The 25,240-nt window shown below is 32.5% G+C and overlaps 3 protein-coding genes across 9 annotated transcripts in view; 1 reads left to right on the plus strand and 2 right to left on the minus strand.

The window, feature by feature from the left end:
• LOC117327524 (centrosomal protein of 162 kDa-like) overlaps nucleotides 1-3,521 on the minus strand; it is a 28,035-nt gene extending 24,514 nt beyond the window's left edge. For 3 of the 4 annotated variants that reach the window (XM_033884563.1, XM_033884564.1, XM_033884561.1), the window contains exons 1-5: nucleotides 3,471-3,521; nucleotides 2,443-2,520; nucleotides 2,066-2,219; nucleotides 1,561-1,724; nucleotides 418-432 (exon numbers count right to left, since the gene is read on the minus strand). In XM_033884563.1, the coding sequence (XP_033740454.1) occupies nucleotides 418-432; nucleotides 1,561-1,724; nucleotides 2,066-2,219; nucleotides 2,443-2,502 (393 nt within the window). In that variant the 5' untranslated portion in view covers nucleotides 2,503-2,520; nucleotides 3,471-3,521. The remainder of the gene's footprint in view (nucleotides 1-417; nucleotides 433-1,560; nucleotides 1,725-2,065; nucleotides 2,220-2,442; nucleotides 2,521-3,470) is intronic. The other variant, XM_033884562.1, reaches the window with a different exon arrangement.
• Nucleotides 3,522-4,868: 1,347 nt separating this feature from the next.
• LOC117327526 (dnaJ homolog subfamily C member 8-like) lies at nucleotides 4,869-16,114 on the minus strand. The gene is made up of 9 exons (XM_033884568.1): nucleotides 16,000-16,114; nucleotides 14,153-14,254; nucleotides 13,360-13,416; nucleotides 12,973-13,039; nucleotides 12,544-12,638; nucleotides 12,049-12,120; nucleotides 11,002-11,093; nucleotides 10,556-10,631; nucleotides 4,869-10,214 (listed from the first exon to the last, which is right to left on the minus strand). Exons 1-9 carry the CDS (start codon nucleotides 16,102-16,104, stop codon nucleotides 10,110-10,112), a joined length of 771 nt encoding a protein of 256 aa, XP_033740459.1. The 5' UTR covers nucleotides 16,105-16,114; the 3' UTR covers nucleotides 4,869-10,109.
• Nucleotides 16,115-20,019: 3,905 nt separating this feature from the next.
• LOC117327527 (carnitine O-palmitoyltransferase 1, liver isoform-like) overlaps nucleotides 20,020-25,240 on the plus strand; it is a 39,978-nt gene continuing 34,757 nt past the window's right edge. For all 4 annotated transcript variants that reach the window (XM_033884569.1, XM_033884571.1, XM_033884572.1 and 1 more), the window contains exon 1: nucleotides 20,020-20,080. The gene's annotated coding sequence lies outside the window, so the exon portion shown is untranslated. The remainder of the gene's footprint in view (nucleotides 20,081-25,240) is intronic.

A 25,240-nucleotide genomic window follows, 5' to 3' on the forward strand; every position in this document is an offset into this window, starting at 1 on the left:
TGTTTTATAAAATCATATTGTATTTGACAGGATGCCAGAACACATTGATCTTATTGGTAGAAACAGGAATGCAGCATTATGTTAAATTTTACAGTTTATACACAGGTTCAAATAAGACAGTTTTTTCTGAAATATTGTCCCCAAATCCACCATCTAAACGTGCTCTATTTGCTAAACAACAAGAAGTTTTCATGCTCATACAAATGCCAAATAATAAATCTATCTGTAAATTCAACAGATTTTACTCTCTATTTTTAAATTCTCAGAGAGAATTTTTCTATCAAAAGATAGATTATTTTTAGTTGGCATTTGTGTGTATCATGCCTTAAATTAAAGGTGAAGAATATAATAGAGAGGACTAAACAGTCAAGAAATATAATCTTTGTTGTCGCAGAAATACCATGGCGACAAGTTTACCTTTAAATGAGTCATCTGTAAACAAAGTGCAACATGCATATACATGTACAGTGTACAATGATCAGCTCACAACATCCACCATTAACATAAACAGGCTAAATAAATAAAATTCATGTCTCTGGTAACTCTTGCAGAAAAAATACTCATTTCTTGGTTTGGGAAACTTTAAGCTTTCTTCAAAATATAGAAATGAATTTCAACATTTCGGCTTGGCAAGTGGCACAAATTAAACAAAAATGAGAAAAACTTCATGTCTTTGTTGTGTCTTGATGCCAACCCTAATTTGTTTTAATCTTAAAATATTAAGCATTCTAAACAAACCATGCTTAATACTTATACATACTTTGAAAATCTTATTTCATCTTTCAGACATGAAATTAATATCTTCAAGTTAATTTGCTATATCTTTATATAACGGTAAATCTTGCTGTAAGCACAAGCATTTTTCGCATTTAAATTTTTCTTTATGCTTTAACTTAACTTTACTATTGACCACAGAAAATATTTCAGTGAAAAGATTATACTTGAAAATATCTCCCAAGACTATAACAATTTTCTGGTCAGAAGTTTTCATTTTAACTATCCCCTTTGAGTTTAACAAGAAACATGAAAGTATTATGACTGTGAAAATAATATCACTAGACCTTAATGGTTTAACTAGGAAGACACCTAAAACTATAATCAAATATCAACCACAATATCTATCGCATTGTCAAATACTACTAGTAGTAATTATAACATGCACACAACATTTAGAAATAGAAATGACATTAACTGGTAACACACCACTATACATATTACTAAACTATCTAGAATATTTCTCAAACAGCTTAAAACAAGACAAAGTAGCAAAATAAAAATAAAAATCATCTGTTAGCATGCAGAATAAGTGAAAACTACAGATCACTACACTTGATGTACTAGCACCACTATGTGGTGAGCTTACATACAAATCCTAGCACACGCTAAAAATTACTTAGTATTTTTAATTAGAAATAAAATTCCTATAGGACATGACATTATCTTCTCATCTGATACCAATATGATTATAGATATGTAAGAGAAACACTCTGAAATATACAAATTCCTTATGACAAAAATCTGACATTATGCAGTTACTTCGCCCTTAACACACATACACACCTCCTTCTTGCCGGTGCGAGCTTTCTGTCTCCCCTGCCTCTCCTCGGGTGTTAGTTCTGGTGTGGTCGGCTCCACCGGTTTAAGATTAGTCTGTTTTGGAGTACTGTGTTTGGGTTCTGCTGGTTTCTTCTTCTTTATAAAGCTCTTTCCACTTGTTGTCTTTCCTGATGATCAAATATTCAGAGCTCACTTGACCATTGTAATTACAAATTTCAGGAACATTGTCTATACATACTACATAATCTATGTATCACAAGCTGTTCATTCAGGTGCTTTTTTTATGGTCCATCATCTTGTTATCAGTCAATTGATGGTCTGAACAGTGCAGTTTTCATTGTAATCAATTTATTGTAATTAAATTAAAGCCTTCACAATTTTGTATATATGGTATGTTGAATAATGGAATGTGTCTCAATTATATTATTGTTGATCTAGATTTTGACACTATTATCTAAATGAATTTTGCTCACAGCCTATAGATGAAGATTTTTAGTAAGCATCAAACCTGTGCCAAAATTGGCTCCCATGTCGCTGTCATCATCATCGTCACTCTGCATCCACCACGGCTTGCTTTTGCTTTTTGGAGTTGTCTGTTCTCTGGGATCCAAATATTTACTGACTTTAGCTGAATCTAGAGATCCATCATCGGATGAAAAAGACTGCAAGGAACAATATAACACATAACCAATCCAAACAGTCTGTTATGGTAATGCACAAATAAAACCAGAACATAATCATGAATAGTTTATGTTATGTTGTATAGAAAGTTATAGAAACAAATTACAGCATTTTAAGCATTCAAATGCCATGGATGTTAAAAAAGATGTAATTGATAATTCATACCATATGAGTAAAACATGCCTACATACAATGTATACATACCTCCTTCAAAAAAGCCTCAAACTGTCGATCAAAATCTTTTTTCTTTCCTTTTGGTGGCATGATTTCTTGCTGTGTAACCTTTTTTTAAAAAATGAATAACTTAAATACATTGTATTTAGTTTTGAATGAATTAATTGCAGGAGTATATATATGCATGGTTAACAGATGGTCATGATATCATGAACACACTGTAATTTTCTGTGTTGTGTGAATTTGCTCCCATAACTATACTTTGTTCTCGTTATGAAAATATTGAAAACAATCTTGCAGGCACAGTAGATCTACAAGGTACCAATTGCAATGCAAAGGTAGAAAATTGTGAGATTTTAAAAGCCATTCAGAATTTGGGTTTTTTGTTGTCCTGGTCTTATAATTGTGTTGAATTATTCTAGGACACTAGCTAATGACCATCTTCGTTAAGTTGATGATGTCATATCTTATTATCAATTGATATCACTATTAATCCATAATTAGTTGTACATGTACATAATTCATTGTAATTGAACATCATTCTTAATAATTATGTATAAGGTGCTGAGAAAAGTCTGTTATCTCCAGTTCTTTACATGCGTGTGGATTAAAAAATTTGTACTCTTACAGTACATGTATAGATATATATGTATACTAGATCTATATTTTAAAATGATTTGTAGGAAACAGACAAATGGGCGACACCTAGATATAAGCAGATAAGCTACATACAGAACAGTCGGCACAACGGCATACCAAATAATATCGATCATATCCTGACAAGTAGCAGTAGAAATCTGCTATAATACTTCTCACATCGATTTTTGATCATTTGTTTATATATGATATTGTTTGACAGCACGAACAAGTTCAACAACTTAACAAGTCGTTACATGTCAACAAACGATATCAATATGAAGTTTTATACAGGTTTAAGAGATTATTTTTGCCATGCAAACACATTTTGTGAACGAGTACCATATGGAAATGTAAACTCGTGAGAATGAGTAAAATGTACCATACCCTTTACCTCGTAAACAGGTCTTTGTTGGACCTACCTGTCAAATTTTGCGCCTCATCTCTACATTCCTTGATCAACACGATTTTCTACCTTCACCAGCAAAGAGTTCCAAACAAAACGTTTCTACATGCTTACCTCCCCTTGACCGTGTAACATGAAATGTTGTAAGGTGACAGTCATGTGCTCTTTATGTACTTAACATTCAGATCAGTTTAACCAAGACCGTTTTCATAGGACAGTTTTCAAATAAAATAAGTAAATAATAATGGCAATAAACAAGATCTATTTTTAACATTCCCCTATTTGGCCCCACTCTCCAGTACCAAGGGACCCATACCCTAGCCATTTTTACATTAGATCGCCTTAATTTGCCCAATAATGCTCAAAACAAAATTTCAACAAAATCCATTTATATCATTTAGGACTAGTAGGGATTTAAAGGATTTACTTCAATTTCCCCTATTGGACCCTGCCCCTCTGGCCCAGGGGGTCAGAGTCCATCATTTATGCAAAATCTTTTCCCCTTTCATCAAGGATATTTCTGCGGTCATATTTGATTAAAATCAATTCAGTATTTTATGACTAGTAGCGTCATTTAAAAGACTTCCATCTATTCCCCATTTTGGGCCTCGCCTCTCTGGCCCCATAGGGGTCAGTGTCACCATTTATGCAAAATCTGTTTCCCTTCCCCCAAATTTGGTTAAAATCCATTCAGTATTTTATAACTAGTAGTGATTTGGAAATGTTGACAGACGACAGACAGTTCTAAAAAACGGTAGCACTGATGTGGTTGTTATCCCTGAAAAGCTATTGTGGTTGAAATTGTGCAGGTATAAATTAATATTGCTTAGTCACATTTACCTTTGAGCATATGGATGCAAGAATGGTACAAGACACCTTCCAACTTCCTACATTTGTACATCCTTGATGATTCCTAAGTTTTGGCCTGTTCAAGCATCTCACACAGGGCAATGGACTAATTGGGACAAAGGGGCCAACAGATGTTCAAATGAAATATTTCTTGGGCATAACAGAACAGAAGGAGTGCTGCCTTTTGTCTCCAATGCTTTAGATGAAAGCAGGTGGACGTCCATTGGAATAAAACTGGGGAACTCTTCATGTCCAATTAGGGAATTGTAACCCCGACTGAAAGCCAGAACGCACGTATTTTTAAAGATATATTTACAAGTTCAAGAGTTATAACTTGGTAAAGATGATCTTGATTCTTTTATTAGTTCTTTAACCTTTGAGTCCAGGTCACAGTGACCTAATTTTCAGTGCACCTTCCACCCACACCTGCAACCATCCTGTAGGTGCATGGTGTTGATTTGTAATTTATTGTCATTCAGATACATATGTACTGTAACAGTTTAAAATGTCTTAAAGGGTTGTACTGTAACAGTTTAAAATGTCTTAAAGGGTAACAAACAAACAATTTTTTTTCCAAACACACAAATGCTTTAATATCACATTCGAATCTCCTCTACATTTTCATAATCCACAAAATACATTTTTTTTCAAATGACTCATTTTTTCTTGAGGATAATTTATAACTGGAAACCTAAGACAAATCAGGCATTCTAACAATGTTTGATCAAATGATCTGAATGAGATGTACAATATTATGATAAAAAGTACAATGATGTCAATATATACATTAAACATGAAACAATGTACATGTAATATGATATTTCCAATGACAAAAATAATATTGGTAAATTTGCTGAACCTCATTTACATATCATTAACAATAATATCTTAATTATCAATATTGCATTTATAGATTAAAATGCTGTTATACATCTTCATTTGCATGTATTATGATGTTTATCAACAGGTTATACAAGATTTAGAAAAAAAAACAATGTTTTTGCTTGAAAAAGTATAGTCAAATGTCTGACTGAGTTCATATAATAGAAAATTAAAAAAAAAATTGGTATATCTTCAAAATCAAAATAAGCTTGGATATAGATATTTAAAAATCTACCTCAGCTCTACAATTCTGTAATAAATCAAGTTAAGTATCATGTGAAAAAAAGCAGTAAGTGAAGTTAAGGCAGTGTTAAACAACTAATTTTTAAGCAATAAATCTTGCAAAAATTAACAAAACATATCAGAAAAAATCCACTTAACTTGTAATCATTGACGCACTATAAACAGTTTACAGTCTTGAATAGACACCTGATTCAATTAATGGAAAACCAATTTATGTAGGACATAAATTTAGGTTCAAATAAACAGGTCTCAAGACAAGTCTGTAAAAAGAATTAATAATAAACTTGTAGTAAGTAGAGGTTGTAGGAGGCCCACAACTGATATCCTTCAAAATACAGTGTACTTGCTAATCATGTGAAAATAATGAATGATACAAGTTTTGACAATTGTCCTGATAATAATGAACATTTAAACATTGCATCATTAGTAACTTGTAAGTAAAAGTAAACATTTCACCAGATATTCTTTACCGGTTTATTCATCTGCGGAATGCATAACGATGAGTTTCTTATCCTGAGCTATGGACACCTGTAGTTAACTTATATCTGAATATTGAGGTATAGCTTATCTTTCTTGTGACCCTTAACCTTTCAGATACAAATAACAAATTGAAATTTGTAATTAGAGCACATATTCCTTTAAAAGAATGACAGTACCATATTTATCCTGTAATAATTAAGCCCAGGGAGGAGACCAACACATTAAACTCAAATTATGGGATGGGTTTATTACTAGAAAATGAAGTTATTGTAACTTACAAATTTTGCTGCACTACAACAGACACAGGTGGGCTTATTATCAGGCATGGGATAGTAAATACATAATGCTTGTACAATTATTTCTGTAAGCTGGTTTGACCCTCCCAACCCATGTTGGTTTGTGTTTCTCGGGAAGCCATAAGAAACAGACTGTCTGTGGTGAAAAGGTTTTGTACTTGGGCAAGGCACTTTACCCTAATTGTTCTGGATGGCATGCGACAGGCCTCCTTCAGTTCAGTGAGGTAGTTACCAACTACTACAAGGAGACCTGCCTCAAAATGACCCTGACTGTTCATGGGGTGATAAACCCAGCAAACAAATAAACATCTGTACAGTCAGAACAGTTTGGTTTGGTTTGCTTTTATTTGTTTAATGCCATATTAACAGCTAAGGTCGTTTAAGGACGGCCTCCTGTGTTTGCAATATGCATGCTTGTGGTGAGTGCCTATGTGTGTTTTGGGAGGCTGCTTCAGAAAAGAATTGAGAGAACTAATTGAAATGATCATATCTGACAATTCAGTAGTAGCCCATAATGTATATCTCATTTAAGCTAACAAACTATGCTTTCTAAACTTATATTGCTACAAGTATTAACATCTGCAACCAATGATGACAAAGAAACATAATTTTGGAATATTTGGTTCAATTATTTCATCAATTCCATAAATCTGAGCATGCTGACCTAAACAGCCCCTCTAATGTGGTAGACATAGGATTAACTCCAGGCATTTGTAGGTCTCTTGAAAGGGTTTTAGATAAGTGTATTGATAATTTTCATCATAGGATAGCTCCAGGTATGAGTATCGATAGCTTGTAACAATAATATGGACAGAAAATTGCAGTTCATTACCCCATAAATTCAACACAATCCTCACATCATAAATCTATGAAACAAATGTGTCAAATGCATCAGGTGTTTTTTGCTTAGAAACCAAAGTGTTCAGATTAAGGAGTTGTCTGTGAACCTTTATCTGAGTAATACAAATAAAATGTACACCGCACCAGACACAGTTTACCATACAAAAATATCACTTTATGACTAGGACCTACATATATCTAAATAACTGATTGAAGGTTATATTTATAACAAACAACATACAGGTCCTTTACTACAAAAATAATCTACCTGTAATATATATTACACTCCCTGATTTATAATGGTCTGTATTCATTGCTCATTAAAGCAAATATAACATTTAAGGGAAAATTTAAAAAAAAAATCAAAAAAATCTAGCAAATCAAATATCCTGAGTGCTTAATATTTTACTGGTCTTGCCAATCTCAAATGTTAACTATTAGAATATGAAGCTCAGCTTCAGTAGCGATTGGACTGAATAAAATTGACAAAGTCTTCCTTTTAATGAATTCTGATGAACAATCAATTTATTTCAATTTTAAAAAATTCAGCCTCATTTGCCCAACATATTTACAATGATTAATAATTGTTACATAAAGATTGGGATCAATCACTGATAAAAAACAAACACAAAAAATTATTACTTGGTAGTCTTTTCCAAAAGGGTGGTGAATTTTGGTTTAATTGGTGTTTACTTCAGATAATAGGTTAAAAAAAAACCAAAAAAAACCACAACAATTTAAGGTACATTTGTAATTGCTTTTCCACAAAAGAAGGTTTGAGATAGGTCAGATTACGTCAGATTACTGTGGCTAGGTTATTGTGTAGAGACAAAATTTCTTTTATCAAGGGGAGTTAGGAAAGTTCCAATGAATATGGCTGATGTTAATATCAGTGGAGTTAATAAAACTAAATTGGAAAAAAAGGAAACAAATGAATTGACTCAATGGAATGAGGATGAAAAGTTGGTAGTACATGTACAACGAGTACAACCACACCAAATGAAACAAAATCACCAAGGACAAGAAAAGGTTAGTCGAAATTTCACAAAATCTAGACAAAAAAAGATAGCATAACTGTAAATTTTGAAAACATCTAAAATCAAAATTTGCAATTGAAATACATTTATAATAATTTTCATACAATATAAGACATTATATTCATATTAAGTCAAATACTATGGATGATAGATATTAGTAAAATACAAAAAGATGTTAAATATCAATATCTATGACACAAGTGATGATATTTAACATGATAAATTCAGGCCCACATCCTGCACTAGTCATGAAATACAAATCAAGGTGTACCCTGGAATAACTTTGACATAGTCCCATCTGAATCAAAAGCATGTAAATATAAACAAACAATGCAACTACTTAATACCGTCCACATTGATCATGACAGAGGCAAAATTTAACATAATGAAGAAACTTGATTAAAAGTCATAATCATTAAATGAAAAATAAGATTTCTTTTAAGGATAGCAATCCCTTTAACTACTCTGATTGATCTTAAAATGTGGATGTAATAAAATCAGGAAAATCAAACAAGAAGACTGAAGTGTCAAGCTATAAAGTTTTGTCGACCATTACTGCCCTTTGGCTGTTCAGCAGATGTACAGAAGTATGTATTGCACTACAAAATATATCTGTGGCAAAGGTCAAAGGTGAAAATTGTAGTTAGGTGACCTTTTCTTGTTTGTTGTTGGGAAAGTGTTTAGTCAGAGGACTATCTTAATCTTTGACCTCAACCATGTTACCATTTGAGGAGGAATTACAAATAGTAAAAAAGACTTTTCGTTTTCTGATAATCTAGAAAAAAAAACTTTAACTTATAAAATAAATGGAAATCCAATCAATTAATGACAAAACTTACTTATAATGTACAATATACAATAGTTACTATTTTAGAAACATGTAGAATAGTTACCACGGTAACTTCCTTAAAAATTAATTACCACGCACGTCCAAACAATAATGATACATATAGGTATTAAGCAAGTCTATACCATCATCAGTGTTACACTAAAATAAATCTAACTTCATTTAGATTCTCAACTTTTGAGATTGTAAACAAAATATTCGACAGATTTTCATGTCAAGTCTTGCAGCATTATATTACACTTGCTGGGTGGTCACAGGAAACATGAATTATACAGAGGTTTGTTTTTCTGACATGTAACAAATACGAATGATGGTGATAATACTACAGCACTCATTTTAAATGGAACCTTGATTTTCATCATAGTGGCCAGAGATTGTATAATCCTGTACCATATTGTGGTATGAATCGTGATTGTCAATTCTGAGGATTCATTCTTGGTCTCAAAAATCACAAAAGTAAATCATGTGTGACAGATTTACCACAACTTTAGTTAAAACCTGATCACATGTTAAACGATTTCAGTCATACTCTCAACAAAATCAACTGGAGTAACAAACATCCATTGGTAGACTTGGAAGCTAATATGTAATTATTCTTGGAATAACAGCGTCAAACCATGGATCTATAGCTCAATTAAAACAGAATGTCAAATAATAATATTACAGACATATATGTCATATAGAATGTGAATTCTGAGTGTGTAAATGAAGTAAGCATTGATTCAATGAAATGTCTTAAACAAATTATCAAATTCAACAACACAAAATATACAGTCACACTTTTAAACATGCTATGATTTGACACTAATTTAAAGCACCTTCATAAGAAAGTTTAAACCAGAAAACCTGGGTGCATTTTATTTTAAAATGGCTATTAGCTTTCCTGTGGTTTAGGTAATCATTGAAACATACTTTTTATTCAAACTCACAATTAAGTCAAGACTGTGACTTTTGAGCCAAACTCACAAGACCATGTGACTTTTGAGTCACGCTCAAAGGACTACATGTGCCGATTGAGTCAAACTCAAATGATCTACTGACTCATTGTTGAGTTTACATGTATTGAACAATGTACAACATTATTTCATAATATTATGACGAAAATTCTGTATGAGACAGACATGAATCGATGTTTTTTTCATATCCAAATGAATTGACTATGCTATAACGGAGTCTTTTAGTTATCTTTTCTCAGCCCTGTGTTTCGGAGGCCTGAATACACCCTTTGCTTTTTTCCCACCACTTTTCCATGATCTCCAACTATCCACTCTTTCTGTTCGGCTTTCCTGAGAAAAAAATCCAATGGAGACTTTTATAATAATTTTATGTATAATTCATCAAAATGAGTTTATTATATATACTGTCCCAAACATCAGTAATAGTAAAATAAGGATCCACACTAGCTAATTTACTAGTTCCAAACAACAGTAATGATACAATATGGATACAAATCAGGTAAAATTTCAGTCTTTTTCTATAATGTATCTTAAATATGACAAGTCATCCCAATCCAGACAAAAGCTTACCTAGTTTTACTGTTATTATTTTACAGACCAGTTTCAAACTGAATTCACTTTCCTTTATAACATATATTTACTTATTGAGTTGAAAGTATAATTGTTTTCACCTCAAAATTTTTGTTCCAGACAGCATCCATCTTTTTCTTTTCTTCTGCAGCAGCCTCATCCTCTGCTTTCCTCTTTCTGTGAAAAATATTAATCAGTGAACATCAAACCATTAGAATATACATGTTCCCTATGGAAAGGAACAGAGTTTATTGCAAACAGTTTTTTAGTCTTAAATGATAGACTGAAAATTGTTTACAAAATTTTCATTTTTATTAATTCTGTAATATTATAATTATATACATGTGTAACCAAGATGAAACATGCAATTTTTTATAATTAAATAACATTTTCCCAAAATTTGATTTTGCTGTTTACTACACAATACTATGAATAAAGAATGATTGTCTTGCATTTCAAAAATTCCCTTTATCAAGCAAGATTCATTGTACATTCTGTAGTTATTAAATGTGAGTCTGACTATACATGTCTTTTTCCTGATACTGACCGCTCATGCATGTCCTTGGTTTCTCGTTCCTGTCTCATCCTCTCCAGGTCAGCAAACAATTTACACGTCTGGACATGGACAGCATGTTTATACTGCAGACAAATTTACAAGATTGTTAACCGTTAATTTATGAAGGTTAAAGTCGAAACTAATCTGAACATTAAAAATTAGTAATGTTGTTAATTGTACAATTAGACCTATAATGAACCTCATTAATTACAATATGGAAGTTGATGGTTATGAACTTGAGTGTGCTCACAATATTTTTTTTTCAGTGAGCTGATTAGAATTGTGTCACCTGTAAATAACTGCCAGCATGGAAATCCATACTTTTCCTAACAATAGGCTAATTTTGTTTTCCTTTGAATCAACAGATACACAGATATTAGGGCAATCCACATTGTAAAGCCTCTGGTTAAACCTAACTATTCCACTTGCTCTAGACTGATATTCTTTCTTCCTTTACACACACAATTACTATGCATTTCAGCAATCACATTAAAAAAAATCTGTTATTCAAGTAAATCGTACTTATACACTAATAATATCTGGAAAGGCTTTTTGATCACAATAATTTCAAGTAAATATTCAATAATATTGGCAGACCATGGCTAAAATTTCTTGAACTCAGAAGCTATAGACATAACTCAGAAGCTATAGACATAACTCAGAAGCTATAGACATAACTCATTCAATATATTTAAGCATGGGCAACACCTGAAACATTGGGGCAAAAAAACAATCACTTCTTTAATAATGAAAGTTTAAACTCTAGGAACTTGATGTGTTCTACAACTTTGAAACATAAATCTGATATATGTTTACAATTACTGACTGAAAATGAGTAGAGCAGGGAAATAACATTATAAGGTAACAAGACGTACAGTAGGTCAAAGGTCACCATGTTGATCAGAGTAACCAACTCTTTATATATATACATGACCCACTGCCTCACCTAACACATGCCCCAAGTATGTTTCAGTGATGATTAGTGATGAGTATTTTAATCCACAGATGATGATGACAGCTGTAGGCCACAGTACTAACCTTGTCCTCCTCATCCTCGGGAACATAAGGGGGCTTTCCCTCCTTCTTATTCTGTTTCTTTTTCTGCTTGATCTATTTCAAATAAAGACATTATTTTAACTGTAATGATATTGCAGGTACTAGTTTTGCCTCATGGACAACATACATGTATTTAAACTTTTTTTTTAATACTGACTTGATCAGTATGTATCACAAATAATTTCTCATCTACTTGTCTAGAAACATTCCCTCTTTCCCAAATCAAGCTCAGCATCTTAAAAATACTTTTTCCTGGAACTTTAATCATCAGATGGCAGCTTGACTGATTGTAAGAAAAAAATCAAACAAACATAGAGTTTTTAGTTATGATACAATGATTAACCAAGATTTGCACTACTTCCTTTGAAGTCCTTGAAACAAACTTAGGATGGCGATTTGCATTGCAAATTCTTTATATGAAGTATAAGGTCAGACTTAATATGGTAATGAAGCTGGTATTTTCTCAGAGCCACTCACCATTTCATTCACTCGTAACTTAGCCTCATCAATGATTTCCCTGCATCGCCGATACCCTTCCTCATTTTCTAATGTCTTGTATGATTTATTTACAGCTGAAAAACAATGTCAGCCAACTTTTCATTACATATGTCCAGGAGAATGTAATAGAAATAATTTATCACGATATCATTTTTAATACTTATATATTACATGTATGTATCAGAAACTAGTACAGTATTCTATTTTCTGAAATTATTTTGATTTTGGGAGGGAGAGAAATAAGTTTGAGAAATTCCCAATGTGCTATATATTAGGTGAAAAAAAATAAACATACACAAAAAATACAACTGCAAGTAAATTGTTCAAATTTGTAATGAGCTGATAAAACCATTGAGAACAAATAAACAAGTTTTTTGTAATAATATAAAAAAGATCTGCGCTTATTACCTTCAAATGCTTTCTGTGCCCTGTCTTTGTTGTCTAAATTCTTATCTGGATGGACTAGTATTGACATCTGAAAAGACAAATTTTCATCAAACATGTTTTATGTGGGACTGGCTTTGACCAAAAACATATTAACATGTTTGTTATACAAAAAATAGATTCTTTCCTTTCTCTGTTATTTATATCGTGACTTCTTGGTAAGTATAATTTCACTTCTGTGGTTCCTATAAATATGGATCACTAATATAAATACAAAAAACATTATTGTATGTATTATAATTGTTATATTATTAATCTATTGTTACATGATCTAACCACAAAAGTTTACACAAACATTTCATGTTATACACTATCAATACATGTACAAGAGATGTCTGTAGAGATACAAACCTGTCTGTATCTCTTCTTTATTTCTGCAAGTGGTGTATCGGGGTCGATCTGCAGCACCTTTAGAAATACAGTAATAGCATATGACCAGTTTGATAATCCTACATCACACAGATACATGTATCATAATAGGCATTTTCAAAGCATTTCCAAATCAAAATTGTCAACAAATCAGTCTTAATCCCATTTATGAATGTTTGATATTTCCGTTTATCTATATCCACATACTTTCTAAACCAGTTGAAGATCTTCCTGCGGATGTTGTCTGGTCATCTTTACTTATTACTTTCTATGTGTATGTATACAAGATAATTAAGTTGTCTACCTTAGACCATTACATAAGATAGTAGATAATATTATGTAAATGTTTACATGTTTTGTGTATGTATGGCTGTTCACCTATGTATGTTGGTAATGTCAATAAAATAAATTGAATGTAATTAATGAAGAAATTAATATATTAGAATGAATATTTATTAATAACTAAGAATTTTACCAAGCTAAGTGGCACATCAGAACATATATTTTAGCCAATATTGAAAGATGTATATCATAGCATACATTACACTAGTTCTTTCAGGGCGTTTTCCCACTAGCTTGGGATGAAGCCTTTTTGTCTTATTTTGGGAAGAAAATTGGTAAATAGAATCGGGAAAGATTTTTTCATGAGTAAACTGCAAATTTGGGGAATTCGGCTAAAATATGAAATAGTTTCAATTGGGAATTGGGCCCATAATTTTTTTACTTGATTTCACTACATTTTGTGATGTGAGAGGCATGAAGTGGCATCACCTACCTCAAATGGGTTCAGATTGAAGTAGGTAGCACCTGGTCGGTTTAATTTGTCAATTTGTTGTTTTGGTGTCAACACAGAATCCCGATGTTCTATTGCCTTCACCTGAAATGATAATGCAACATAAAATCATAAACGAACTACCTTGTAGTAAAAATTAATTTGTACATGATAATATGTGGAAGATCTTTTACAAGTCACCACCTCATAATATTGGCTAAACCGTCAAATAACAAACAAGCTCCTTTATCATGGTGCCATTAGGAAACCACTCTCCAATCTATAAAGAGCTTCCTAACCAGTTGTTCACAGAAAGTCGTTAAAGAGATTATTCATCAAGGCAAATTCCACAAAGTATCACACAGAAAAAAATTCCAGTTGATGTACAGGGTATCACCTGTTCCACTTAGCAATTTCTGCATGCTCTATTATCATTTGATATGTATATAAATGGATCCTTGAAACCCCCAAATTAGGTGAAGGGTACAGTAGTAGGTCCATAAGAAGACAGTCACAGACAATTACAGAAGAATCACTGCAATGCTGGAAAAACTCAGAGCAGCCTCTTTGAGTTCAGTATTCAGACCCAGTAATTTACTCTAACAATATGAATTGTCCATTGTCTCATAAATATCGCATCAGAAATATCCCTTCAGTCAGCCAAAACACCAGCAACGCACAGCAATTTATAAATTCAAACACTATTAAGGGTACAAACATGCTAACACTTTTTCATTCCTGTCTGCTGTGAGGATATATAAGAAACCTAGCTAATAATAACACCGTAAAATTGAATTACTGATTTTTCAGAAGCGAATACAGGTGGACCCAAATAATGGCATATAAAAGCAATAAAAGATAACAAAATCCATATTGTGTTAAGTTGCAATATGAAATATTTACCCAGTTTATATTTCCTATTCCCTGAAACATGTGCTGGTGAATAGTCAGTTACAATGTTTGCAAATTATTCATCCTCAAAAAAATATTGGTTGAAGGAATGGGAGTAAATGTTGTATCGAACACCGAACTGAGGGTGGGTCGGAAAAATTGCTTGTTTTCTGTATGCAAGAAGTTCTGAGGTATCTATGTAGTCAGATTTTCTGAAAATTCAGACTAGTACCAAGAGTGTATGGTGCTTAAAATAACAATTAATAGCAATGTAATATTACTGTTCAAAATTATCATATGCACAGAGACAGTGTTCACAGGTGATGTGGGGACAATGCAGACATGTACAAATAAGTTGTCCAACAAAATGGGTTTTCTTCAGGTACTCTGGTTTCCCCCTACAGTAAGGCCCCTGGTGCACTTCCTTCCGAGTCAAGACGTGCAATTATGTATATTGAGACTGTATATCTTTTACTGTTGTAAATTGATAGATAAAGTTTAAAGTTTTACAATTTTGCAATCAGCGTAGTTAACTAGTAAAATACAACCACGTGGTCTCGCCTAGTAGAGACATTCTTCATAGTTCGTGGATTTATCTTAACTTCGCTTACAGCCACGCCAGTAGCAATATTTATTGACTGAATTGGCATTGCATACGTATACACGGCGGGTCACTTTTAATGTTGTTGTTCCAATTGATGTAGCAAATGATGTCTTCTATCACAACATATTATAATTCACCTACACATCATGCCAGTATAAACTTATCATTCTATTTGAGCGTATATACACGTACACTTATCAATGAGTTGTACACTGTTAATCTGCAGAGTTACGTCTATAAAACGTTAAAACCGATTGTTTTCATTTCTAAAATTGTTGGTCTTTGTTGCGATTTCAAATTACAATAACGGACCCAAAATGCCTTTCCTTACAACGACAACATTATATAATTTTACCTCAGCATAAAACTCATTAAATAATGTTTCATCTTTTTCTCCTTCCTCTTCCGGGGGAGGATTAGCCTGCTCCTGAGGCAGGTCCTCCGTTTTCTCTGTAGCCATTTGTTTTGCTTTTAACCACAGCACGAAAGAGTTCCGACAATCCGGCGCATTCGATTCACTAACAACCAAACAAGTATATATGTTTTTGTTTAATTTCACATATCTATTCCATTTCTATCTTTGTCATTACAATAAAGGTTATTTATTCCAAAAATGTATCACACTTGACGGAATATATATATACATATGTAAACCAAGGAAGTGTCAAAACGCAAAAAGAGCAATAACTCTGCATATTACAGGGCTGTGGGAGCATAGACCAGTAACTGTCCCCGCCCCGTTCCTACCCCTTCAAGAGATAAACATCCATTCCATACAAGCTCCATAGAGTATAGAAAACGCAAAGAATTTTGAACGAATTCTTATCCTGAATACACGTAGGTATATAATTCAAAAGAAGGCGAGTTTGTTTTTTTTGAAGAACCACAAAAATCTTGGATTTTCATTTTATTTTTTCATGATGGCCTTTTTTTTTTTTACATTTTTATTTTTTCGGATAAAAAAAAATCAAATTTTTTTGTTCAATGACGCTTTAAAACTATTAAATTTAACGTTACACAATTGTAAGATTCCAGAATGCATTGATCCTGTGAATATTACCTGTCGTGCTTTCATCCTGAAATAGCAAAGTCTTTACCTAAACATTGCTGCATTTGTATACGTGATGTAACTTAGATGAAAAATAATCGTTCCATTAAACAATTCTTACCAACTTAAAAGGCCTTCTTGAACATGTATACACGTTCGTTCTTCGTTTTCACCGTAACGTTACTTCATTGAAATGAACAGACTAATCACTGTAATAACTTCTGTGATGTATCTTGGGTTTTCCGATGATCTTGTGGCGGTCGGACGCAAACTCTCTTTCCCAGTGTTTCAAAAACTGCAATTTCATTATTAGATAATCAACAACAACAAAAAATTCTTTCTGGAGTTTTGAAGAAAAGAAACTAAATATTCAAATTGTATTGTATCGTTGTATATATATAACCGTTAGTATATTTTTGAGAATTCTGAATTAAAATGTAGTTGCAGAAATCCTTTTAACGATGTTTGTCATTTCTTTTCCACATGCCATCCTTAAAATATTCAACTATATGTTTGTGTTGATTTCCTCTCACGTTATACTAGATGTTGGTGTTGATTTCCTCTCACGTTATACTAGATGTTGGTGTTGATTTACTCTCACGTTATACTAGATGTTGGTGTTGATTTACTCTCACGTTATACTAGATGTTGGTGTTGATTTACTCTCACGTTATACTAGATGTTGGTGTTGATTTACTCTCACGTTATACTATATGTTTGTGTTGATTTCCTCTCACGTTATACTAGATGTTGGTGTTGATTTCCTCTCACGTGATACCAGATGTTGGTGTTGATTTCCACTCACCTTATACTAGATGTTTGTGTTGATTTACTCTCACGTTATACTAGATATGTTTGTGTTGATTTACTCTCACGTTATACTAGATGTTGGTGTTGATTTCCTCTCACTTTATACTAGATGTTTGTGTTGATTTACTCTCACGTTATACTAGATGTTGGCGTTGATTTACTCTCACGTTATACTAGATGTTGGTGTTGATTTCCTCTCACGTTATACTAGATGTTGGTGTGGATTTACTCTCACGTTATACTAGATGTTGGTGTTGATTTCCTCTCACATTATACTAGATGTTTGTGTTGATTTACTCTCACGTGATACTAGATATGTTTGTGTTGATTTCCTCTCACGTTATACTAGATGTTGGTGTTGATTTCCTCTCACGTTATACTAGATGTTGGTGTGGATTTACTCTCACGTTATACTAGATATGTTTGTGTTGATTTACTCTCACGTTATACTAGATGTTGGTGTTGATTTACTCTCACGTTATACTAGATGTTGGTGTTGATTTACTCTCACGTTATACTAGATGTTGGTGTTGATTTCCTCTCACATTATACTAGATGTTTGTGTTGATTTACTCTCACGTTATACTAGATATGTTTGTGTTGATTTACTCTCACGTTATACTAGATGTTGGTGTTGATTTTCTCTCACGTTGTACTAGATGTTGGCGTCGATTTCCTCTCACGTTATACTAGATGTTGGTGTGGATTTACTCTCACGTTATACTAGATGTTGGCGCTGATTTACTCTCACGTTATACTAGATGTTGGTGTTGATTTCCTCTCACGTTATACTTGATGTTGGTGTTGATTTACTGCTTCGCTGACATGAAAATATGTTAGTAGAAACAAAATTGTTTTAGGAATGTGCAAAATTACATCAAATCCAGCAAAAGTTTTAAATTTGTGATATCAAATTATGCTTTTCATCGTGTTTCTTTTGTGTCGTGTTATTGGAATGCCATAGGTATCACGGTTTATCGTAGAGAGGGTCTTTCGACAACACTTGTACCATAGACAGAAAACAGTATGGATCCGTATGTTTTGTGTTTTGACCTGACAATGACGTTCGATAAAGTTTGACATAGAGGATTGTTATTCCGCCAGAAAGGTATTCAGGTAAATTATGGAAATGCTACTCTAGTCATCTTGTAACTATATCCGCTGGTGTATCACAAGGGTTAGTCTTCGGTCCCGTATTGTTTTACTTTTTTCTTCTCTTATATAACTGATCTTGTTGGCCTCTACGAGAGGTTTCGTCAGACTATGGTTGTTCTGACGAACGTTGTCGAATTCCCTGGAAGGATTCAAATTAGAAGCTGCCAGACCCATGTGGGTTTTCACTGGAAACCTCATTCGAAGCACTATATACATGTACCTTGAAACTGGCTGGGTGTCTTTAACATCTAGCGGATGAAGTTTCAACTCTCTATTTTCTCTTAAGATTCATAATAGACAAGTCCCAGATTATCTTTATTGCTTGCGTCCTTCAAATAGAGGTGATAAATCGTGACCATGGTCGTTTTCGTTTTTACGGTCCAAACGGTTAGACCACTTGGACTGGTGTTGTTCGTTTATGAAATAAAGACGGACCTGGTGATTTTATAATGTTTTCCGACGAGCCTTGACAAAGGCCTGTATTAAAATTTGCAGGTCCTTCAAGATATATTTTTGAAATATAACATTTAAAAACTGACGAACCGGTTTTTCCACATAAACGAACAGGCCCCATCGCGTCGCAAATAACTTCCAACTGTCAAGATATATAGATTAAGTGTAGATGAGATGAATTTAGAAAATCATTTATTACTTCTAAAATTAGCTTCTGTAAAAAAACCCTCGATAATTCGATGAAAATATTGCTTCGTTTTCATTTATAAAAATATAGCGTGTACCATCTGTTTTACCTAAATGTGTGTCGATAACCCATATCTTACTATTTAGCACGATTGGTGTAGGTATTCGTCGATAACCCATATCTTACTATTTAGCACGATTGGTACTCGACTAAAATGGACAGAAATCATAAAACTACATTGCCATAGAATAGTGCAGAACTCGCGTAAGTTTGCACGGACATATTATAGCAAGTCGTTTATTATTTCTAGTGTTCAGATATTTTTTTCATTTGATTGGGAAAATCTTGATTAGTGTAAATGCATGGTAAAAATCATAAAAGTTAATTTGAACATAAGGTAGATATAGTGATGACAGAAAAAACTCAACATTTTGTGCAGAACTTAAAATTATATTAATTACAATGAATATTCCAGTGATCTTTAGAATAGGAACACGGAAAACTTGAGGGTACCCTTGAAATAAAAAAAAAACAGAAGACTATTTTACCTTATTACATTTATATATAAGTAAATAAAAATCGTATTCGGAGGAAAAGGAATACTTTAACATCGTATAAAAGGTAACAATATATTTATGTATATGTGGGGCGAATGCACCGAACATGGTTATCAAAACGCTGTGATGGTCTCAATGAATGTAAACATACACGAGACCAGGATTACTGACGTCACGTCGAGAAGCACTCGGCTGTGCGAAGACGAACGCCGTACAGAAAGTCGAGGTAAGAAATGTGTGATAGAAATTAAGCCCTAAAAACTTTTTGAACGAAAAACAAATGGCACATGCAGAAAAATTAATGCAGTTTGGAAGTTTCCTTGACAATTTGTTTATTGTAAATATGAAAGAAGCGAAACTTTCATTGAATAAGAAGTCTGTTCTGCTATGGCTGTTTGGTTCCGAAATATGTCGTCTTGACATTGAAGATTGACAGAATGCATTCATTATTGACCCCGTTTCCAGATGTGGTCACATTTACGCATACATGGAAACAACATCATTTGTAGATAATTTTTGACATCGGTAGACTTCGGTTTCCTGGAATCGGAAACTTCTTAGAAAACATGCTACTTTAGTAGACTACTCTAGTACTAGAAAGAGTTTCTTTTTCCTACTGTATAGAGACGTATTTTTATTAATCACTTAGGAAAAAAAGATATTGTTGCCAGTACTTTTTGAATGTGTGTTCGACCAATATATGGTCTGTTGATCATTCATTAATTTTGTAAGTGCTACAAATCTATGCATTATATTTATCAATGGATTTTCTTAATTAACTTTATCATATTATGTCATACCATCAGTGTTTTTTTTAATGACTTCCATAAACAACACTACTGTAGTACTGGAACAACAAAACTTTAACCTGAAATGAAAGTATGATTTTAATCAAGACTCCCATGCATTTTGGACCAATCATCATAAACTAAGCAGACATTCCAAACTCATCAGGTATTTTTATTTAGAATTCCTCCAGATTTTCAGGATGAATTAGTAGATATAGGATTATTGCCACCAATTACTATAATTACTGTGCCGTAAATGTGGGATTCAATATGTTGGCCAAACATCTAACAGCATCAGAGAACGTTTTCACGGACACTTTGCTGATATCAGGCAAGAAAACAAATACAAACCAGTGTCACGGCATTTCATGAGTGACAATCACAGCCAACAAGACATCAGCATTATAGGTTTAGCTAAAACGGAAGCGAACCTGAACATCAGACTACGCACCGAGGAATCGTACATAGCCATTATGGAAACAATAGAACCCTCGGGCCTTAACATATGTCATTAACTATATTAAGTTTCTCCACAAACTTGTATATACATCCACTACGTAAACTGAACTCTATACGTTTTTGCGGGATGTAAACTGTACATAATATCTAGATTGTCATTATATGTAGAGTCTATAATTTCCGTCATTTATGTTCATACTGACACGTAATACGTGGTCTACGGGACTTGGATACACAATTAGCCTATATACTTACAAACTGTGTGTATCTATTCTTAGTTGCCTGTATATTCACTGTACTTTATCTACTCCAAAACAATTATATATTACATTACATCATCTTGATATTGCTTTGCAACATCGATATTAAGTTCGCGCCAAAATCACTGATTGTTTATCAATCACATGTACACGCGTTTTGCATTATGACGTCATCATTTTCTGATGTGTACACTCGTATCTAAGACGTCACTTTTATGTATTGTTGTTCGGATGACGACTGTCTAACAGTCGAAACATGTAAACAACTGCAGGAATAAATTTTTGGAAGAAACGCCATGTTGGACTCACTCTTGCTATACTAATTACTATAATTGTTACTTATACATATATATACTGTCTACTAATCTTGAAAACATATAGTGGATTAGTGGTACATATGTATTACATGGTTCCACCCTTTAGCATGTACATCAAAAATCTACATCAAAACACTTGAATTATTATAAAAAAAAATTTGATTATACATAATGTGATATTACTCATAAACGAGGCATAACATATATGTCTTGATTCAGACAGACTAAGTGCTTATTTTACCAGGGTAAAATTATGTTTATGGACAGTTATTTATAGCTTACAGTAACCTATATATTGTAAGGTAGGGAATTCAAATTGGGCTCTGCATGAGCCTCTGATCATGATCCTATATTCTTCAAAACCAATTTAATTTTGTATTTAAAAAAAATATTTGTACACATTCTCATATCTTTTTTTGTTAAAATTGATCATTTGATATACTTTTTTTTTCAAAATGTTTTAAAGAATTGTTCATAAAAGATACTGACAAGTTGACAACTATAACTTTCCATTGATCAGCAGCTCTAATGTATAGTTGTACAAAATTTTGCAAACTCAGCAAGTTAGCATGATCTAATCACTCATGTATGTTGTAAACAGACAACCTGGAACTTCTACTGGGTTCAAACTTCTTGCAGGTGTAACTAGCATTCAAATTAGTAAATGTGTCCAAGTAAACAAATTGCAGGTAATTTTTGACAAGTGTCGTCAACCTGAAACTTCCAATGTCCCAGTGTTTAATGTTATTTAAAGCTCACATACTAGATTAGACCACATGTTGTCACATATTCTTTGCCTCACAGCAATACCTCAGGCATTCTTTTCAATAATATAATGTAACAGAATCTAGCTATATAGCTAATTTACATTGGCTTGTTAGCTTTACTGCTGATGTCATATCAGTTTCAAATTAGATTATTTTGCATACAGCTTTGTGATCTTGGTACATGTTAGTTCATACATATATTTTTGTTATATAAATAAAGATTTTAGATGCTTCCTTATAATTTTCCGGTGTATTTGTCAGACTTTTTCCTTTTCAAGTAGCTGATTTCCTGCAATCATTGATATAGGATGTTGTGGACACTCAAAGTGTAATATATGTTTATAAGAGGGATATATATATATAATATATACAGCACGTGAGATAGGATTGTATAGTTAATCATGAAACTCTTCTAAAAATCTATATATCAGACCAAGTTTTTCTGAGACATTCTTAATTGAACCTTGTCATCTTATGACCCAGTAACTGTAAAACAAGATAATTATATGTGAATAATTTAACATGTATATATAGTTGGAAATATAATATGGGCATAATGGCATGCACATATGATGCCGATTATATATTCATGTTTTGTCACAGTGAGGAACCTACATTTATATTTGTATGGGTCACTTTCCTGAAGTTTGGTTAACATTATGGATCCCACTCTTAAATTTTCAATATATCCAGAATTTCTATGGGCCCAACAAAATTTGAATCGCATGAAGATTTATCACTATGTTGTTTTACTGTATTATTTAAATCCTTATTTCTATAATTAAATTTCCTTTGTTTTATTTGCCACACTATATTATATATCACTTTGTTACTGTCAAAAGTAACCTTCATTGTAATAAAACACCCTAGCTAGCTTAATTGTAGTCATTGACAGTTTCATGTAACATAATTGTAGAGAAATATTGAAGTAAATATGAGTTCAATAATTTCCACAGCTCATTTACAGATTCACAGATTTATTTTCATTTATGAAAAACTACAGTTTAAAAAAAAATATACAAATGTATGCATGTATCATCATAAATTAGGGTGTACATTCTACTGTTTTTATTGATTATCAAAAGTTTTGACAAAAGCATACAATATACATTGTATATGACTTAAAACATTTGACTATTTACTCTGTCTATATGCTTTATTTCTGGTGACTCATTGTAAATTTATTGTAAATGTAGCTTTAGGATACAGTACCTATTCCATTTAAAATGTGTATTGATAGTATACATATATCCCTTGGCCTCATGATGTACATGTACTGCATACAGAATGAGAGGGACCTGTCTGATCTAAAAATAGATTGCAAGGATTCATACATGGATACTCACATATTTATCATCATATCTTACATGAATAGATTTTCAACTGCCCCAGGAACATAACAAGAAAAAAATGTAGGAATTTACAAAAGTAAATGGAAATCATTACAATTCTTGACAACTATACACTGTATATTGTAACATCTTTTATAGATTTTTTGTAGATTATTATACACATATACATATATATATAATGAAATAATATTATTCATATTGTAGCATGTTACAATTTCAATAGAATAGTAAATAATTGATTTTTACATCTAATGTCCCATTATTTGCACAGCACAAAATAGTATTATATAGATATACAAATAATACGCTAGAAGCCAAGTCAAAAGAATGAATAACCTTCAAAATAATATTACTGTATTTATAAATTAATCTGTATATATAGTTAGCCCATGCTCAGTTATATTTGGTTACAAAAAAATTCTCTTTTGATCACATAGTCTTGTCTGCAAACTACAACAGTACATACAGACATGTATGTATGTACATGTATGGATATTCATTTTGTAAAACAGTACAAAAAACAATATTGCGGAATGAAATGCAATTACCTGGTATATCATAATTTATAGGATATCAAAAGATCAATATTCATAACTTAAATGAGTTATAAATCAACATCTGAACATGCGAGTCTTGGGTCATGGACTCAGTCACAGAATTTTGTTGGGACTCACATTAAAAAAAAAAAGATTAATAAAAAAAATTGCAGACCAATGATAACAATGTTTTTAATTCCTCCAGTGAAAATGATAGGGAAATCTTTGATATCAAAGAGGTTGGAATTCTGAGGGCAAATATACAAGCACATTTAATATGAGTTTGTTTTAGAAATATTGGTATGTTTGTTTTTGCTGGTGCACGCAAGAAACAAAATATTGACAAGATTTTTGATTTTTTGGAAGGTAAAGATAAAAATAAAGATTTGGGAGCTGTAGAAGTCTTATCTTGATGTTACTTTCTACTTAAACAACAAAGCCTATAGAATATATATTGATCAGTATTCTTATGGACTCACTAGAATGAAATGTTTAACGTTGTGATAGGAATTGTCACTATTTCTACAAGTGATATGCTTGCTACAGGACACTAAAGGACACAAATGAATTAATAACAATTTATTTATTCTAAACATAGTCTTTATCTCCTGAAACCTTTCAAACCACACTGGTCTGACATGAACACCCGGTAGTAATGATTTGTACATATAGCTATCGAAACAGGATCTGGTAACTCCAGTACACCAATCACATCCATCCAATTTAAAATAGGAACATTAAAATATTACCTTCACTGACCCCCTGGTTATGTCACAAATGTAATTTACCATCCAGACCACACATACATAACTAGGAGATGACATTAGTTTTCCCCGATATTGGCCCCAAGTCTGGAAACTCCAGGTATGTACATATATACATGGACTTTGAACCCTACTATATAGCT

The sequence above is a fragment of the Pecten maximus genome, chromosome 5 (assembly GCF_902652985.1).
Source record: "Pecten maximus chromosome 5, xPecMax1.1, whole genome shotgun sequence".
NCBI classification, from domain to species: Eukaryota; Metazoa; Mollusca; class Bivalvia; order Pectinida; family Pectinidae; genus Pecten; species Pecten maximus.